Source organism: Nomascus leucogenys, chromosome 17, assembly GCF_006542625.1.
Source record: "Nomascus leucogenys isolate Asia chromosome 17, Asia_NLE_v1, whole genome shotgun sequence".
Classification (NCBI taxonomy): Eukaryota; Metazoa; Chordata; class Mammalia; order Primates; family Hylobatidae; genus Nomascus; species Nomascus leucogenys.
In genome coordinates, this window is record NC_044397.1 from 86,644,902 (window position 1) to 86,664,581 (window position 19,680).

General features: G+C 50.0%; 1 protein-coding gene across 1 annotated transcript; it reads right to left on the minus strand.

Moving 5' to 3' along the window:
- Nucleotides 1-12,400: 12,400 nt before the first annotated feature.
- LYPD3 (LY6/PLAUR domain containing 3) lies at nucleotides 12,401-17,282 on the minus strand. The gene is made up of 5 exons (XM_030795858.1): nucleotides 17,116-17,282; nucleotides 15,982-16,113; nucleotides 15,246-15,416; nucleotides 14,773-14,934; nucleotides 12,401-13,475 (listed from the first exon to the last, which is right to left on the minus strand). Exons 1-5 carry the CDS (start codon nucleotides 17,195-17,197, stop codon nucleotides 12,961-12,963), a joined length of 1,062 nt encoding a protein of 353 aa, XP_030651718.1. The 5' UTR covers nucleotides 17,198-17,282; the 3' UTR covers nucleotides 12,401-12,960.
- Between the last annotated feature and the right edge of the window lie 2,398 nt (nucleotides 17,283-19,680).

The window sequence follows — 19,680 nt, forward strand, 5'->3', positions numbered from 1 at the left end:
GGAGGCTGGACTCACCTCCAGAGGTGGGACTTGGGTATGGGACCAAATTGGGGACTAGCTAAGCAGTTTCCCATAATACACGCCCACCACTGTGCCATGTCAGTTTACCGTTGCCATGGCAACACCTGGGCGTTACTGCCCCTTTCCATGTCAATAACCCCACAAGCCAAAAGTCATTACCCCTTCCCTAGAAATTTCTGCGTAAACCACCCCTTAATCTACACGTAATTAAAAGTAAGTATCGGGCCGAGCACACTGGCTCACGCCTGTAATCCCAGCATTTTGGGAGGCCGAGGCTGGCGGATCATCTGAGTCAGGAGTTTGAGACTAGCCTGGCCGACATAGTGAAACCCCATCTCTACTAACAATACAAAAATTAGCCAGGCGTGGTGGCGCCCGCCTGTAATCCCAGCTACTCAGGAGGCTGAAGTAGGAGAATTACTTGAACCCAGGAGGCGGAGGTTGCAGTGAGCCAAGATGGCGCCACTGACAGCACTCCAGCCTGGGTGATCGAGAGAGACTGTTGTCTAAAAAAAAAAAAAAAAAGGAGTCTATTTACAAGGGTGGAGGCAGTGGGTAGAAAGATACAGGCAGTCCAAGGCAACCACACATCAAGAAGGGAGCTGGGGAAATAAATACCCACCCTCCAGTTTCTTGCCAGTGTCTCCCCATTGGGCAAACCAATGCAGAAAGCTAGAGGTTCAGAAAGCTCACTGTGGTTCATGCTGATCCCAAGGTATGGTCAGACTCCCAGGAGTATGGCGGGGAGAGGTGGACAGTGGACCTGAAGAGATAAACAAAAAATATCCAGCATAGGCCGGGCACGGCAGCTCACACCTGTAATTCCAGCACTTTGGGAGGCTGAGGCGTGAAGATCACTTGAGGCCGAGAGTTCGCGACCAGCCTGGACAACATAATGAGATTCATCTCTACCAAAAAAAAAAAAATTTTTTTTAATTAGCCTGGCATGGTGGCATGCACCTGTAATTCCAGTTATTTCCAAGGCTGAGGAGGGAGGATGGCTTGAGCCTAGGAGTTTGAGGCTGCAGTGAGCTATGATTGTACCACTGCACTACAGCCTGGGCAAGACTGAGACCCTGTCTCAAAAAAAAAAAAAAAAAAAAAAAGGGAAGAAAAGAAAAAAGAAAAAATCCAGCATAGTGTTATATTTGTATTGTTATTGTATTTCTTATTGTGGTCTATGAGGCCCTTCAAGGTCTAGGCCTAACCTCTGCCTCCTCTTCCCACCCCATCCACTACACTCCTCTCTGAAACCCAGGGATTGACTGGGAAGGGATGGGAGAGAACCTTCTGGAGTGATGGTGATGTTCTGATTCAAGATAAGGATTTCGGCGGCATGGGCCTGCACATTTGTCAGAATTCCTCTAACAATGTGCTTAAGTTTTGTGCATTTCAGCATATGTAAATTTTACCTGAAAAGGAAAAACTAAATAAATATGCATTTCAACTTACTTTGAAATGCATTGAAAAGGCAAGAAGGAGTGGTGGATAGATGGATGGAAAGGTGGGTAAATACTTGATAAAGCAAGTTGAGTAAGATGTTAATTAATTTAGAATCTAGGTGATGCGGCCAGGCGCGGTGGCTCATGCCTGTAATCCCAGCACTTTGGGAGGCCAAGGCAGGCAGAGGGCTTGAGTATAGGAGTTCGAGACCAGCCTGGGCAACAGGGCGAAATCCTATCTCTACAAAAAACAATTAGCCAGGTGTGGTGGCACATGCCCCTAGTCCCAACTACTCAGGAGGCTGAGATGGGAGGATCACCTGAGCCACAGAAGTCGAGGCTGAAGTGAGCCAAGATTGCACCACTGCACTCCAGCCTGGGCTATGGGAGTGAGACCCTGTGTCCAAAGATAAAATAAAAATAGAGCCGGGCACGGTGGCTCACCCCTGTAATCCCAGCATTTTGGGAGGCCAAGGCGGGTGAATCACTTGAGGCCAGGAGTTCAAGACCAGCCTGGCCAACATGGTGAAACCCCATCTCTACTAAAAATACAAAAATTAGCCAGGCATGGTGGCGCACACCTGTAATCCCAGCTACTCAGGAGGCTGAAGCAGGAGAATCGCTGGAACCTGGGAGGTGATGGTTGCAGTGAGCCCAGATCGCACCACTGCACTCCAGCCTGGGTGACAGAGTGAGACTCTGTCTCAAAAAAAATAATCATCATCATACAAATAGAATCTAGGTGATGGGTATGTATGAGTGTTCACTGTAAGATTATTTTAACTTCTCTATGTTTTAAATCATTCATTTTAAACGTCTGTGCAAAAGTAAAAATAAAAATTTGGGAAAGTGTTGAGTCAGCAAAGGAATTTGGATTGGATTGATTGGTTGGAGGAACCAAGAAGAAATGAATTGCTCTGGGACTTTCCACAGAAACCACAACCGCTTCCCTGCAGCATAGAGCTGGCCTCCAGGAACGAACTGTGCCAGTTGTCAAGTCTCAGTTCTCAAGAAAGCCTGTCAGGGAAACAGTGCAGAGAAGAGAAAGAGACAGCACTCTCGCTTCTCAGGAATCCTGTGATGAACAGATCTGCCTAACGTCTGAAGTCATGCACTATTCATTCGACAAACTGTAATTGAAGCCCTCCTCTGTGCCCAGCCCTGAGCTGTGCGTGTGGCACTGACAACATGGCCCCAGCCCTTCCCTCAGAAGACTCAAAGACTGGGGCAGAGACAGACACATCTTCCAGTGTTATGGTTTGGCTCCATGTCCCCACCCAAATCTCATCTCGAATTGTAATCCCCATGTGTGAGGGAATGACCTGGTGGGAGGTGATTGGATCATGGGGACAGTTTCTCTCATGCTGTTCTTGTGATAATGAGGGAGGTTTCACGAGATCTGATGGTTTAAAAGTGGCAGTTTCCCTTTCGCTCTCTCACTCTCTCTGTCTCTCTCTCTCTTTCTCTGCTGCTGCCATGTAAGACATGCCTTACTTCCCCTTGATCTTCTGCCATAATTGTAAGTTTCCTGAGTCCTCCTCAGCCATGCAGAATTGTGAGTCAATTAAGCCTCTTTTCAGTCCAGGCGCAGTGGCTCACACCTGTACTCCCAGCACTTTGGGAGGCCAAAGCAGGCAGATCATCTGAGGTCAAGAGTTCAAGACCATCCTGGCCAACATGGTGAAACCCCATCTGTCCTGAAAATGCAAAAATTAGCCAGGCATGGTGGCAGCCACCTGTAACCTCAGCTACTTGGGCGGCTGAGGCAGGAGAATCGCTTGAACCCAGGAGGTGGAGGTTACACTGAGCCAACTTCTCTCCACTGCACTCCAGCATGGGCAACAGAGTAAGACCTTATCTCGAAAAAAAAAAAAAAATTAAAGGCTGGGCATGATGGCTCATGCCTGTAATCCCAGCATTTTGGGAGGCTGAGCCAGGCAGATCACGAGGTCAGGAGTTCAAGATCAGCCTGACCAACATGGTGAAACCCTATCTCTACTAAAAAAATACAAAAATTAGCTGGGCATGGTGGCACACACCTGTAATCCCAGCTACTCAGGAGGCTGAGGCAGGAGAATCACTTGAACCCGGGAGGCGGAGGTTGCAGTGAGCCGAGATTGCACCACTGCACTCCAGCCTGGGCAACAGAGCAATACTATGTCTCAAAAATAATAATAAATTTAAAAAAAATAAAAACCTCTTTTCTTTATCAATTATACAGCCTCAGGTAGCATCTTTATAGCAGTGTGAGAACGGACCAATACATCCAGATAGCAACAATCCCAAGTGATCAAAACAATAATGGGGGAAGCCCCAAATGAGGCATGTGACCCAGACTGGTGGTCAGGAAAGCTACCTGATGGAGAGAACATCCAAGCTGAGTCTTAAAGAAAGGGTAGGTGTCAGCCAGGTAGAGAGGGAAGGGCAATGGAAAAGCATTCCAGGCAGAAGGAACAGCACCTGCAAAGGCTTGGGAGTGAGCAGAAGAGTTTGATGCTTGCAGTAAACTGAAAAGTTCAGTGTCACTGGAATGTGAAAGGAAGCAAAGGGTAAGGAGGGGTTAAAGGCAAGCATGCAGCAGTCACCAGTTCCTGTGTGGGCTTGTAAGCCATGGTAGGGCATTGGAATCTTACCCTGCGAGTGCTGGGGAGTCACAACAGGGTTATAGTCAATGGGAAGACTTCACCAGTTTGCAAATGATTCCAATTGCAAAACAAGGGAAGGAGATGAGGGAACGTATTGGTCAGGATTGGCTAAGTTATGCTGCAGTGACAAACAGCTCCAGAATTCAGTGACTCAAAACAACAAAGGTTGGCTGGGTGCAGTGGCTCATGTCTGGAATCCCAGAACTTTCAGAGGCCAAGGAGGGAGAACTGCTTGAGGCCAGGAGTTCAAGACCAGCCTGAGCAACATAGTGAGATTCCATCTCTACAAAAAAAGCTTTTAAAAATTACATGGGCATGGTGTGCACACCTGTAGTCCCATCTACTCAGAAGCCTGAGACAGGAGGATCTCTTGAACCCAGGAGTTCAAGGTTACCATGAGCCGTGATCGCACCACTGCACTCCAGCCTGGGTGACAAAGCAAGACCCCATCTCAAAAGAAAAATAAATAAATTTTAAAAATAAATTTTGTGGCCAGGCACAGTGGTGCATGATTGTAATCCCAGCACTTTAAGAGGCCAAGGTGAGAGAATCATTTGAGCTCAGAAGCTCGAGACCAGCCTGGGCAACATAGCAAAACCCCATCTCTACAAAAAAAAAAAAAAATACAAAAATTAACCAGGTATGATGGAACATGCCTGTAGTCCCAGCTGCTCAGGAGGCTGGGATGGGAGGATTGCTTGAGCCCAGGAGGTAGAGGCTGCAGTGAGCTGTGATTGCACCAGTGTACTCCAGCCTGGGTGACAGAACGAGACTCTGTCTCAAAAAAATTTTTTTTTGCTAGCAACCACATTTTTTTTATTTAATTATTTTTGAGACAGAGTCTCACTCTTGTCACCCAAGTTGGAGTGCAATGGCACCATCTTGGCTCATTGCAACCTCTGCCTCCCAGGTTCAAGCAATTCTCCTGCCTCAGCCTCCTGAGTAACTGGGATTACAGGTGCACACCACCACGCCTGGCTAATTTTTTTTTTTTTTTTTTTTTTGAGACGGAGTCTTGCTCTGTCGCCCAGGCTGGAGTGCAGTGGCGCAGTCTCGGCTCACTGCAAGCTCCGCCTCCCGGGTTCATGCCATTCTCCTGCCTCAGCCTCTCCGAGTAGCTGGGACTACAGGCGCCCACCACCACGCCTGGCTAATTTTTTGTATTTTTAGCAGAGACGGGGTTTCACCGTGGTCTCGATCTCCTGACCTCGTGATCCGCCCGCCTTGGCCTCCCAAGGCCTGGCTAATTTTTGTATTTTAGTAGAGACAAGGTTTCACCATGTTGGGCAGGCTGGTCTCGAACTCCTGACCTCAGGTGATCTGACTGCCTCGGCCTCCCAAAGTGCTGGGATTACAGGTGTGAGCCACCACACCCAGCCATTGCCATTTTATAGATGAGGAAACCTTGGCACAGAAAGATGATGGGGCTTGTCCAAAGTCACAAGCTAGAGCAGGAGCAGGGATTTGAACCCGTGCCATTGGGCTCCTTGCAAGGAGAGCAGAGATGGGTTCCTACATGGTCAATCATTGGGCTGGGTGAGTGTGAGTCCTTGGTGGTCCAATCCTACTCCCCCCAGAGGTCCCAGTAAAGAGAGAATGGTAGTGATTCTTGAGAATACTGAAGGGAAAACCCACAGTTGGTCCCAAGAACGACGGTGTGGGTGGGAGTGAAGAGATGTGGGAAAAGATTTTCCTCTTTCTTGCCACAGATTGCCAGGGAGTTGGAAAAATCCCCTTGCACTATGGGCCATAGACTAGTGGCTGTCACTGCTACTGGATTCTTCATCACTGGAAAAGCAGAAAGTTGGGGTGAGTTCCCTGTGAAGTCCCAGACCAGGAGGATGGATGTAGGAGGAGGGCCTCTCTTTGTTCTTGTTTTTTGTTTGTTTGTTTGTTTGTTTGTTTGGTTTGGTTTTTGTGGGGTTTTTTGTTTTGTTTTGTTTTGTTTTGTTTCTGAGACAAGGTCTTGCTCTGTCACCCAGGCTGCAGTGCAATGTCATGATCACAGCTCACTGCAGCCTCAGCCACCCAGGGATCAAGCTATCCTCCCACCCCAGCCTCCTGAGTAGCTGGGACTACAGACGCGTGCCACCACACACCTGGCTAACTTTTGTATTTTTTTGTAGAGACAAGGTTCCACCATGTTGTCCAGACTGGTCTAGAACTCCTGGGCTCAAGCGATCCTCCCACCTCGGCCTCCCAAAGTGCTAGAATTACAGGTGTGAGCCACCACGCCCGGCCAGGAGAGCCTCTCTTCAACAAGTATCTCCAGTGTGCCAGGCTCTGGAAGGAGAACTCTAGTCTCTCATTTTATGACCCTCCCTTTCCAAATGGGGAAACTGAGGCTCAGAGGAGACATGTGACTCATCCAACATCACACAGAGGGGAAAGATGGAAAAGTTTCCTCCCACCCCCATCCCATGGCCACCCAATTCCCTTTCCAGAGGCAATGGTATTTATTGCCTTGTGGGTATTTCTTGACATGTTCTAGGCATATACAAGCATTTCCACACAGATTTTTTTTTTTACACAATAGTGGTACACTGTTCTGTATCTTATCTTTTATTTTACTTAACATTATTTTCAAGATCTTTCTAGATTAATACAAATAGATGTGCCTTATTTTATTTATTTTATTTTATTAATTAATTTATTTTTGAGACAGAGTCTCACTCTGTCACCTAGGCTAGAGTGCAATGGCGTGATCTTGGCTTGTCGCAACCTCCACCTCCCGAGTTCAAGCAATTCTCCTGCCTCAGCCTCCCGAGTAGCTGGGATTACAGGCACCCACCACCACGCCCGGCTAATTTTTGTATTTTTAGTAGAGAGGGGGGTTTCGCCATGTTGGCCAGGCTGGTCTTGAACTCATGACCTCAGGTGATCCACCCGCCTCGGCCTCCCAAAGTGCTGGGATTACAAGCGTGAACAACTGCGCCCGGCTCATTTTATTTTTATAATGCCCATAAAGCATCAAACTGTGTGAGCGCACCATCGTAAGCATAACCAGTTCCCTTCTGATAAACATTTAGGTTATTCCTAATATTTTGTTATTCCAAACACTACTGCAATTAACATCCTTGGGCAGACCTGACATCGGCCACAGGCATCCACGTCTACATGTGAGATAAATTCCTGAGAGAAAAACCTGCCAAGTCAGAAGCGATCTGCATTTGTCATTTAGAGAGACGTTTCCAAATTGCACCCCAATTTCCCTCCCCTGCAACTGATTGACCAATCATTTCTCAAAAGGGCTTTTTGAGCTCTCTCTCTTTTGCTGTCTCTGTATTTTTCTAATGTTTGACAGCAAGAAGATAGTCATGTCTTGCTCATGTAATTAAAATTAAACAAGCCCTTCGTTAAAAACACACAAACCCAGGAAGAAGAGAAAGCAGCAAGGTCAGTTCAGGCAGATCCACCCTGCCCCTTGTCACACCTGCCTTGTCCCCAGCAAGCCCGGAAGAAGAGGCTGAAATCAATTTCTCACACATGGACCTCAGACATCAAACCTTGGAAAAAATACAGAAAAGAGATTTTGTAACTTTCCCCCTCTGTGGCTTTTCATACGGCTAAATCCTCTCACTCTCTCTTCCCTTTCTTTCTCCTCCTCCTTTTTCTTCTTTCTCTCACTTCTGTTTTGGTGAGATGTCATTAAAAACACTTTAAAGCCATGTCCAGTCTAATAAGTTATACAGAATCTGGCTCTGTGTGTGTGTGTGTGTGTGTGTGTGAGACAGAGAGAGAGAGAGAGAAAGACAGAGTCTCACTCTGTCGCCCAGGCTGGAGTGCAGTGGCACAATCAGAGCTCACTGCAGCCTCCGCCTCCCGGGTTCAAGCGATTCTCCTGCCTCAGCCTCCCAAGTAGCTGGGATTATAGGTGCACGCCACCAAGCCTGGCTGATTTTTTTTTTTTTTTTTTTTTTTGAGACAGAGTCTCACTCTGTCACCCAGGTTGGAGTGCAATGGAACAATCTTGGCTCACTGCAAGCTCCGCCTCCCAGGTTCAAGCGATTCTTCTGCCTCAGCCTCCTGAGTAGCTGGGACTACAGGAGTGCACCACCACATCCAGCTAATTTTTGTATTTTTAGTGGAGACAGGGTTTTACCATATTGGCCAGACTGGTCTGAACTCCTGACCTAAGGTGATCCGCCCGCCTCGACCTCCCAAAGTGCTGGGATTGCAGGCGTGAGCCACCATGCCCAGCCGATTTTGTTGCATTTTTAGTAGAGATGGGGTTTCGCCATATTGGCCAGACTGGTCTCGAACTCCTGAGGGACGCCTGCCCCCGCGGGGGCGTGAGCCATGCCGGATTGTGCATTTTAGTAGAGATGGGGTTTCACCATATTGTCCAGACTGGTCTCAAACTCCTGACTTCAAGAGATCCACCCACCTCGGCCTCACAAAGTGCTGGGATTATGGGTATGAGCCACCACACCTGGCCAGAATCTGGTATTTTTAACGGAAAGCAGAGCTAGGAGCTTAGAAGTAGAAACTAGATGAGCAAAACAATTGATTATATTTTAAACACATTAAGCTCTTCTTTTCTCTTCTCCTCCTGAACACAAGCAAGTAGCTGTCTGGAAGGAGGTTGGAGAGGTTGCGGTGGGGGAGCGGGAGTCTCAGGGCCCATAACGGGTTTCAGAGGCCAAGATGGGTAAGGAGGTCATCCTCCCAAGAAGACGGGAAGGGTGGACAGTGACAGCTGCAAAAGATTGGTTACTTTCAGGGGGATGGATCCACTAAGTAAATATATTGCCAGCCCGGCCAACATAGCGAATTCCCATCTCTACTAAAAATACAAAAATTAGCCAGGCGTGGTGGTGTGTGCCTGTAGAACCAGCTACTCAAGAGGCTGAGGCAGGAGAATTGCTTGAACTTGGGAGGCAGAAGTTGCAGTGAGCCAAGATCACGCCATTGCACTCCAGCCCGGGCAACAGAGTGAGACTCTATCTCAAAAAAAAAAAAAAAATTGGAAGCCAGATTTCTTTTTTTTTTTTTGAGACAGCATCTCGCTTTGTCACCCAGGCTGGAGTGCAGTGGTGCCATCATGGTTCACTGCAACCTCGGCTTCCAGGGTTCAAGCGATCCTCCCACCTCAGCATCCCCAAGTAGCTGGGACTACAGGTGCGTGCCATCACACCTGGCTAATTTTTAATGTATTTTTCTTAGAGACAAGGTTGCCCAGGATGGTCTTGAATTCCCGGACTCAAGGGATCCGCCTGCCTCAACCTCCCAAAATGCTGGGATTACAGGCGTGAGCCACCGCGCCCGGCCGAGTGGTAGGAATTTTGAGCTGGGGTGAATGGGAGATTGTAGGTCATTTGCGTTTTTAATCGGCTTTACCCAGAGGAGAAGGCAACTTTCTTCTGTCTTCATGACAGGAGGTATTTCACAACTGAGAGCTGAGTCATCTACCAAAGTTAAGGCTCTCACCTTCTTGGGGGAGATAGGAGTGCTATTTCCTTTTACGTTTACATTTCAAAGAGATAGTTTCCTGGGTCCTGATCACTCACCCCTGTAATCCCAGCATTTTGAGAAGCCAAGGCAGGAAGATAGCTTGACCCCAGTTCAAGATCAGCCTGGGCAACATAGTGAGACTCCATTTCCTGGGCTATAAACTGGCAAGATACCTTTTTTTTTTTTTTGAGGCAGAGTGTCATTTTGTCGCCCCCAGGCTGGAGTGCAATGGCGTGATCTCGGCTCGCTGCAACCTCCGCCTCCCAGGTTCAAGCGATTCTCCTGCCTCAGCCTCCTGAGTAGCTAGGATTACAGGCATGTGCCACCACACCTGGCTAATTTTTGTATTTTTAGTAGGGACGGGGTTTCAACATGTTGGTCAGGCTGGTCTTGAACTCCCGACCTCGTGATCTGCCTGCCTCGGCCTCCCAAAGTACTGGGATTACAGGTGTGAGCCACTGCACCCAGCCAAGACTTTTGAAGAGGTTTATATCCATCTCAAATGGACAAAGAAATAATTTACAATGACAAGTTTTCTCAAGTAAATGCTCTAAGAAAAGGGAGGTAAGGGGCCTCTGTGGTTAGACCCTCTGGATTCTGAGGGCCTAGAGGCAGGAGGAAGCCTGTCTAAAGTTTAGTCAAGCTGAGGGAAACATTATGGCAGTGTTGGTACACTCTGTAAAGCTGACCTGCCCGTGTTCAAATCTGAGCTCCACTGCTTAATAGCTGAGTGACCTGGAGCAAGTTTCTCAACCTCTCTAGCCCTGATTTCCGCATCTTGTAAAATGCAGATGATTAACACTTACTTCATAGGATGGTTTTGTAGATTAAATATATTAATCCAAGTACAGCACTTAAAACAGTACCTGGTACATAATAAATATATTATTTGCTGTGGGTTAATTACTTCACCATTCTAAGCCTCAGTTTCCCCAATCATCCCATCTGAAAATATGTGGAAAAGTCAATGACATGATGGCTGCAAACTGATAGCATAGACTGGGCATCTAGTAAGACTGTCTTTAATCACTAACACAGCTGGGCACGGTGCCTCACATCTGTAATCCCAGCACTTGAGAGACAGAGGCAGAAGGATCATCTGAGCCCAGGAGTTCGAGACCAGCCTAGGTAACATAGTGAGACACCAATCTCTACAATACAAATAAAAGTTATATTAAAATTAAAAAATCACTGCCGGGCATGGTGACTCACGCCTGTAATCCCAGCACTTTGGGAGGCCAAGGTGGGTGGATCACCTGAGGTCAAGAGTTCGAGACCAGCCTGACCAACATGAAGAAACCCTGTCTCTACTAAAAATACAAAATTAGCCAGGCATGGTGGCACATGCCTGTAATCCCAGCTACTCGGGAGGCTGAGGCAGGAGAATCGCTTGTACCTGGGAGGGGAGGTTGTGGTGAGCCGAGATTGTGCCATTGCATTCCAGCCTGGGCAACAAGAGCAAAACTCCATTTCAAAAAAAAAAAGAAAAGAAAAATCACTAATACTCCCAACACTACATCTACCATCACTGATGTTTCCCTCTATACATGTATTATAATATATGTTTCAGAATAAGAGCTCATACTGTTTTTGATGTTCTATTTTGTTGCTATATTCATTATTTGCTCTTGTTTTGTTGTTACCTCACACTACTCCCCATTATCAATAGTAATATTGGCTATCAATAGTAATATTGGCAATATACTGTTATGATCTCACTATTCCCCACATCTGATCCTCCTCCCATCAAGCAGTTGCAAAGCCTACCAGGAACTCTCTCATTCCCAAGCCAGGCGTTTTCCCCTCCAGTGCCTCTAGGGCCAGGCCTTCATCTGATTGGAAGGAGATGGAGGTGGGGCTCAAGCCCCAGGTCCCCAACATCAAGCAAAGACCAACAGCAGCACCCTTGGGCCCTGTGGACAAGTGGGATACAGTAGGTGAGCCCAGTTAACGATTTTTTTTTTTTTTTTTTTTTGAGACGGAGTTTCACTCTTTTCGCCCAGGCTGGAGTGCAGTGCATGATCTCGGCTCACCGCAACCTCCGCCTCCTGGGTTCAAGCGATTCTCCCACCTCAGCCTCCCGAGTAGCTGGGATTACAAGCATGCGCCATCATGCCCAGCTAATTTTGTATTTTTAGTAGAGACAGGGTTTCTCCATGTTGGTCAGGCTGGTCTCGAACTCTGGACCTCAGGTGATCCGGCTGCCTCGGCTTCCCAAAGTGCTGGGATTACAGGCATGAACCACTACGCCCAGCCTTAATGACTCTTAGTAAACCAGATGAAGCCAGGTGCAGTGGCTCCTGCCTATAATCCCAACACTTTGGGAGGCCAAGGCAGGAGGACTGGGCATCACAGCAAGACTTCATCTCTACAAAAAATAAAATTAGCCAATTATGATAGGGTGAGCCTGTAGTCCCAGCTACTTGGGAGCCTGAGGCCGGGGTTAGAGGTTGCAGTGAGCTATGATTGGGCCACTGCGGTCCAGTTTGGGTGACAGAGACCCCGTCTCTAAAAAAATGCAGACGGCTGGCTGGATGGCAAGGTGGGTGGAGCCTAGGGAGGGTACACAAACTCATTAGACAAAGGTCTCTGTTCCCTGGCATGGCTAAAAGCCCCATTCACCCCTCCATGCTACTTATGGTTTCGCCCGGTCTCCCCCTCACCAGTGGGACCACCCACATGCAGGCTACACCCCAGGAGATTAAAGTTCAACCATGACTTCCCCCAGGGCTGTGGCTCTAGGTCCAATATCTCTCCTGTTAAAGGCTTTATGATGCCCACCCTAGCTCAGCTACAGAGGTTATTGCGAGAAACAAGGTGGAAGTGACTCCTTTAAAGCACTATACAAAGTAATTAAATCTTTACTGAGGCATTTATGTGCCAGAAACTGATCACACACAGACGTAAGGCACGGTCCCTGCCCTCGAGGAGCTCACAGTCTAGTAAGGCAGACATATGGGGAACCGATTCCCCAAAGATGAGGGGAGTAGGGGAGGCAGTGCTTAGAGTGGGGAGCCATTGTCCCACCCACCCCACGCTCCAAAGTCCAGGCTAGCTAGGGGAAAGTGAGTAGGAAGCTTAGCATCCTCTCTGTCACCTTCCCTGTGACAGCTGACTTCTCTCATTCTGTCCTAACATCACAAGAGGACAGAGAGACAAGGATGAGAAGGATACAGGTGCTGTCCTCAAAAAGCTAGAACACCCCTGGCAGGATATATACAACAGTATTTTATTTCCCGAAGCCGCAAACCAGCGCAGCAGAAGCTGGGGATACTGGGGAATGTTGGAAAAACAGGGGCTGGGCCAGCCCAGTCCCGTGGTGGGAACAGGAAGTGATGGGAAGAGAGGTACCCAGTGCCAGAGAAGTAGGTGAGAGGGAAATTTCCAGGTGGAGAAGCTCACAGCAGGACACCAGCAGCCACGGCCAACAGAAGGGCTGCCAATCCAGCTGTGGGAGCCACACAGCCTTTATTATGGGGCTGCTGGGGCCCCCCTTTTGCAGGATACTGCCCCGAATTGCTGCGGTCCTGGTGGCCAGCGGCGCCTCCAGTCAACCTGGGCTCCTCATCCCGGGAGGCCTCGTGTTCTACTCCCTGTCTCGGAGTCTGACTGGTTGGGGCAGGCATGGGTTTGGTGGTGGAGGTGGGTCTCACTGGGGCAGAGGTAGAAGTGGTGACAGACGTGGTTGAGGTCACAGATATGGTTGAGGCCACAGTCGTGGGCTCTGGAGGGGGCAGCCGGACAAGGGGTGGGATTCGAGGGGAGAAGTAGGTCTTGTTGCGGAGGTCAGAGTTACAGTGGGACCCCTGGCAGCAGGAGCCACTGAGTGTGAACCCTGGGCCTGTTACTCCATCCCGAGTGCAGAATTCATCCTGGACACAGCCCCGGACAGGCAAGGACACAGTCACATTAGCTGCAGGAAGGAGACACAGATAGGTCAGTGGCTGGAGGGAGAGAGGTTGACATGGCCAGAACGAAACTTAGAGGCATCAGACAAGAACAGTGAACCCAACCAGGCATGGTGGCTCAAGCCTGTAATCCCAGCACTTTGGGAAGCCGAGGCAGGTGGATCACTGGGCAACAGAGTGAGACTCTGTCTTGCAAAAAAAAAAAAAAAAAAAAAAAAAAAAGAACAGAGAACACCCAAAATGAGACAGAAGGTCCCTGCATCCATTAATCCCAAAATCTCAACTCAGGTCCTACTACGAGAAACAGACAGACTCACTGTCTTTGGTTGGCACATGGTAGATTAACATTTTCCATTGTGCTTTGAATGGAAATGTGTGTAGGCTGAACCAAAAGTAGGGTTTAAAACAAAGGCTTAGACTGAGATACAAGACCTCTCACAAGACCACGGGGCAGAACAAACTTCCTCTACAACCCTCTCGCCATCATCCCCCTAGCCTTCACCCCGGCTTTTACTCCCCCATCAGAATTTAGTCTCAGAGTCAGAGCTACATCTCGGCACCAGGTTCAGTGGTTAACGCCTGTAATCCCAGCACTCTGGGAGACCTAGGCAGGGGATCGCTTAGCCCAGGAGTTCAATACCAGCCTGGGGAACATGGCGAGACCCCACCGTTACCAAAAATAAAAGGAACCAGTCATGGCGGTGCACCCCTGTAGTCCCAGCTACTCGGGAGGCTGAGGCGGGAGGACTGCTTGAGCCCAACAGGTAGAGGCTGCAGCGAGCTATGATTGCACCACTACACTCCAGGCTAGGCGATAGAGCAAGATGCTGTCTTAAAAAAAAATAGTAATAATAAAATAAAAAAGAACTACATCTTCCATAGCATAACTGGCAGGGGATGGGGTTTGAAGAACTTCATTTTCCATGGTTACATCTCTCAATAGTCTGGGACAGGCGGAGGACCCCTTGAGTTTTAAGGGCTAAGAACTAGAGATTCCCCGCAGTGCCTGGGCAGAAGCTTAGAGGCTTAAATGCCTCCTAAGTACCTGGCAGCCCTCTATGGAAATGTATTTCCCTCCAAAACACTCTGGGACAAAGCATCACTATCCCCACACTATTAATATGTTGGGGGAAGGGACTGCATTTTCCACGATGCCCTACGATACAAGCACTTAGGCCCCACGGTTCCCAGAATGCGTCGCAGGTGAAGGAAACGCTTTGGGTAAAGGGTTCCCTACCGCCCAGGGTGCTTCAGAAGGGCTACCCTAACTCCCACAGGTCCCGTGCTCCGGGGCGCCCTCACCTGCCATCAAGGTGACGTTGCCGTCGAAGCAGCCCTTGTAGACATGATCGCTGGCGTTGTAGCAGCTCACGACCGGCGGCGATGTACCCTGGCACGCCTCCCGGCTCAGGCCCACGCAGCTGTAGCACTCCACGCCGTTGGGCGGGTATGCACTCTCATTACCTGCGAGGGGAGCCGAGAGGAAGAAAAGGCGTCGAAAGGGTTCGGGAACCGCAGCTCGTCCTCTAGCCCCGCCCCTAAGGCCTGGCCCCACGCTATCGATGACCCCGCCTACTAGTAGCCCCGCCCCAGCGCGCAACCTCCCGGCGCCTACAGCCAGAAAGTCCCTCCTGCTGCCTCTTGGCCCCGCCCCAGAGTGTGACCCCACCCCCAGCCCAGGCCGAGTACTCCCGCCTCCGCCACGGCTCCGCCTCCATCTTGGCAGGCCCGAATGTGGCTCCGCCCCCGCAGCTACGGCCCCGCCCCCCACGGACCTGCCGGGTCGAGCGCCCGCGAGGTGAGGTTGAGCTTGGCGTTGCAGCGATCCTGAGCGCATTGCTGCAGCTGGATGAACGCCAGAAGCCCGTGAAGATCCAGGCCGCGGTCATTCTTGCCGGGGAGTCCCGAACCGCAACCCCGCACTGCCATCGAGAATTGTCCGTGGACTGGGGAGAGAGACAAGGGCGGGATTAGCTGTGGGCGTGGTCTCAGGTGGGGCGTGGCCCAAAGTTGGGTAGGGTCTGGGAGGGGCGGGGCCTCAAATAGGCCAACACCACAGGACCGACAGGCAGGAATTGGAGGATGGACGCCCCCAAAGAGCCGCTCAGAGCGGAAGCAACGACTGAAGGAGGGAGGAGCGGGGTCATGGAACGGAGGCGGAACCTCAAAGAGCAGAGTCGGAGGAGACAGCCCGGTTGACAGGCAGGGATGGGGAGGTCTCAGTGGTGGAGCAGAAAAAGTGCATAGGACGTGACCTCGTTCCGAAACCGAGCTCTCCCAGTCCGCCCCACCCAGTTCTCAGCTCTCTGCTCCTCGCCCTTGTAATTGTTAATAGAGAAGCCCTGGCCTGGGAGAAGGGGCAAGGCTGTGTCTTAGGGTCCCGGCCAGGCTGAAAGGGAGTGGGTGGGGCCGCGTTAAAGGGGCGTGGCCAGATCCAGAAAGGACTCTAAAGAGGCGGGCTGGGCCGGAGGAGCCTGCAGTGGTGTGCGTGGCCCGGGGGTCCCCACTCACTGGTCTCCACCGCCCCCACGGCCTCGGTGCAGACGTCCACGCCCGGCGCGCACTTCACTGTCTTCATCTTGTTCGGGGAGCATCCGTCATCTGCTTTCTGCACGCAGCTGTAGCACTCCAGGGCCTGCGCTCCTGGGGGAGCGGAGCCGAGTAGACCTGAGTCCTCCTTGCTAAAGCGTCCATCCCCAAGGGGGAAATAGTCCTTCCCATGCCCTCTGGCCTGGGATAAGACAGTCTTATTGCACACACTTTTCCAGGGCAGGAGTAGGGAAAAGCTTTCCACAAATCTGGAAGCACGGGAATCACTGGACCCTTTTCCTTCACACCCACTATGCCAACCGTGGGCACATCCTTCCGACAGCCCCGTATGCCCACTGTAGGCGATCCCCGCCATGAAGCCCCTCATCCCGGGGTAGGAGGGATACCTCCTCACAGTTTTCTGCTCAGAATGAGAGAACTTTTCCCACAGTACGCTGTGCTAGACTGTGCTCAGTGAGGGATCCCATCCCACAGCTCCCTTCTGCTCAAATGAGAGAACTCTGCCCACAGCTTCTCTGCCCAGGACAGGGGACTCTTTTTTTCTTTTTTTGAGACGGAGTCTCTCTCTGTCGCCAGGCTGGAGTGCAGTGGCGCAATCTCGGCTCACTGCAACCTCCGCCTCCCGAATTCAAACGATTCTCCTGCCTCAGCCTCCCGAGTAGCTGGGACTACAGGCTCGCGCTACCGCGCCCAGCTAATTTTTGTATTTTTAGTAGAGACGGGGTTTCACCACGTTGGCCAGGCTGGTCTCGATCGCTTGACCTCATGATCCGCCCGTCTCGGCCTCCCAAAGTGCTGAGATTACAGCCATAAGCCACCGCGCCCGGCCTAGGAACAGGGGACTTCTTTCTACAGCTTCAGGATAGGAAAATTTTGCCCACAGTTCCCCCTGTCCGTGGTGGGGAACCCTTCCTACTGCCCATGGTGGAGGACCCTTCCCTCTGCCTCCCTTGCTCAGGACGGGGGAACTTTGCCCACAGTGCCCTCTGCTTATGTGGGGATCCTTCCCACAGCCTTCTCTATACGGGGCCAGAGAAGCCTCCTCCGTAGGAGCCCCCACTCTACCGCCTCCACCTCTCTGGGCAGCAGACCCACCTCCGCGAAGGAGCAGCAGCAGCAGCAGCCAGCCTGCGGTCCAGATCACGGCCTGGGCACCTGCTTTCCTGGCGGGGTCCATGGCTCCGTCCTGCTCCCTTGGCGTCCCCCCTGGGTGTGCCGCCTCCCAGCTGCGGCCCTCTTACCTGAGCCCAGGATGAGTAACCTCGCCCCAGGCAACCCCAGCCTTGCCCAACCGGGCCAACTCAGCGTCGGCTGTGGGGCGGGACCCCGCCCCTAGGCGCGTCATCCACAGGGAGAGCGGTCCCTGCCCTGTGAAGTTGCCAAGGAGGTAAAGGGTGGGAGCTGAGGTTCCCTGACAGCTCGCGGGAGAAAGTCTGTGTATGTTTGGAGTGGGAGAGTAGTGGGGCTTAAAGACAGGCTGGGGCTACTCGACATTCAGTGTTTGGTAACTGTAAATGAGCATCTACAGTGTGCCCGGCTTTGGTCTAGGTAATGCTGGAGATGAAGACAGAATCAGCGCCTGTCCTGGCAGAGCTCACAGTCTGATGGGGGAGACAGATGCTAATCAAATAATCATACAAATTGGTGTTTACCACAGAGACTAAAACACTGAAGGAAAAAGTGTAGTGATACAAGGAGATGTGGAGTCTAGAAGTGGGGGCTGGTCGGTGAGGGCTTCCTTGAGGTTATCTGAGATGCAACCTCAAGGGCATGCAGGATGTAGCCAGCTAGAGCAGGTCAAGAGAGGGACACAGCCCTTTACAAGCAGAGGGAACAGCACGTGGGAGCACCTGGAGGTAGGAGGTAGGATGTACCATTCAAACATGGAAAGGAGAGCAGTGCTCCTGAGCTCAGAAGTCCATGAGAGAAGGGCAGGAACTGAGATGAAAGAGTCAGGCAGAGGCCGAGACCACTCAGGGCATTAGAGGCCCCGACAAGAGATTTGGATTAATTTTGAGAATAGTAGAGAATCTTTAAGAGGGTCTAAATGAGCTGGAGGACATAATAGATTTGCTTCCTAATATGATCAACCTGAGAAATAGTGCAGCTAGCCATCAAGAAGTAAATGGAGGCCGGGCGCGGTGGCTCATGCCTGTAATCCCAGCACTTTGGGAGGCCGAGGCAGGTGGATCACTTGAGATCAGGAGTTTGAGACCAGCCTGGGCAACATGGTGAAACCTCATCTCTATTAAAAAATAATAATAAAATTTAAAAAAAAATTAGCCAGGTGCAGTGGCGTGCACCTGCTGTCCCAGCTACTCGGAAGAGTAGGGCAGGAGAATCACTTGAGCCCAGGAGGTGGAGGTTGCAGTGAGCTGAGATCACGCCACCGCACTCCAGCCTGGGCAACAGAGTGAGAACCTGTCTCAAAAAAAAAATTAAAAAATTAAAAAATTTTTAAAAAGTAAATGGATCTGAGAGTAGGATATATGATTTTAAAAAAGGAAAAAGAAAAAGAAGTGAATGGCAAAAGAGAGTGGTTGATTCGGCCAATGGAATACTACACACCAATGGAAAAGATCCAACACCTGATATATGCAGCAACATATCTCAAAACCTTTGTGTTGGGACCAGGCACAGTGGCTCACACCTGTAATCCCAGCACCTTGAGAGACCAAGGTGGGAGGATCACTTGAACCCAGGGGTTTTGAGACCAGCCTGTGCAACATAATGAGATCCCATCTCATTTTATTTTAAAAAAAGAAAAAACTTGGTGTTAGAGTTTAGAAAGCCTTAAACAAACAAACAAAAAAAACATAATGTGTAACTCAATATATATGAAGTTCCAGAACAGACAAAACTAACCAGTGGTGATAGAAATCAGAACACATGTTACCTTTGGGAGGGCATCACCCCAGAAGGAGCAACAGGGAGGAGCCCCCAGGATCTTCATCTAGGTGACAGTCGCATGTGTGTACAGATACACAGAGAATCACTGACTCAGGCCTGTCCCTGGATGTATGTTATGCTTCAATAAAAACAAGGTAAAGAATGTCACTGTGGCCTCTGTGTGAAAAAGGAAAATGACTCTAGAAGGGGTGAGAGAGAAGGCCAGGAAACCAACAGGGGGCCGGGTAGTTTTCCATGGAAGAAAGAGAAAAATAGCCCCTAACAGCTGGGAGTTGGCCTGACACACACAGTAAGGCCATGGAGTTCAACTGCACATAGATAATTTCACAGAGCACCAACCTGGACAAGGCCACACTGCGACAGTAAAGGATCAAGAAAAAAATCAACAGCCTGGGCAACGCAGCGAGACCTCGTCTCTACTAAAAATACAAAAAATTAGCTGGGCGTGGGGGTGTGCACCTATAATCTCAGCTACCTGAGAGGCTGAGCTGGGAGAATCACCCGAGCCTGGGAGGTTGAGGCTGCAGTGAGCTGAGATTGCGCCACTGCACTCCAGCCTGAGCAACCAGAGTGAGACCCTGTCTCAAAAAAACAAAAAACAAAGAAAGAAAAAAAATCAAGACAAATCCATAACCATGTCTGAACACAGAAACAAACAAGATCATTGTGCAAATCGCAGAATGACTAAGCATCCCCATATCCTGGCTAATATAAATGACTGCTTACATTATATTATAAAGTTACAACTTT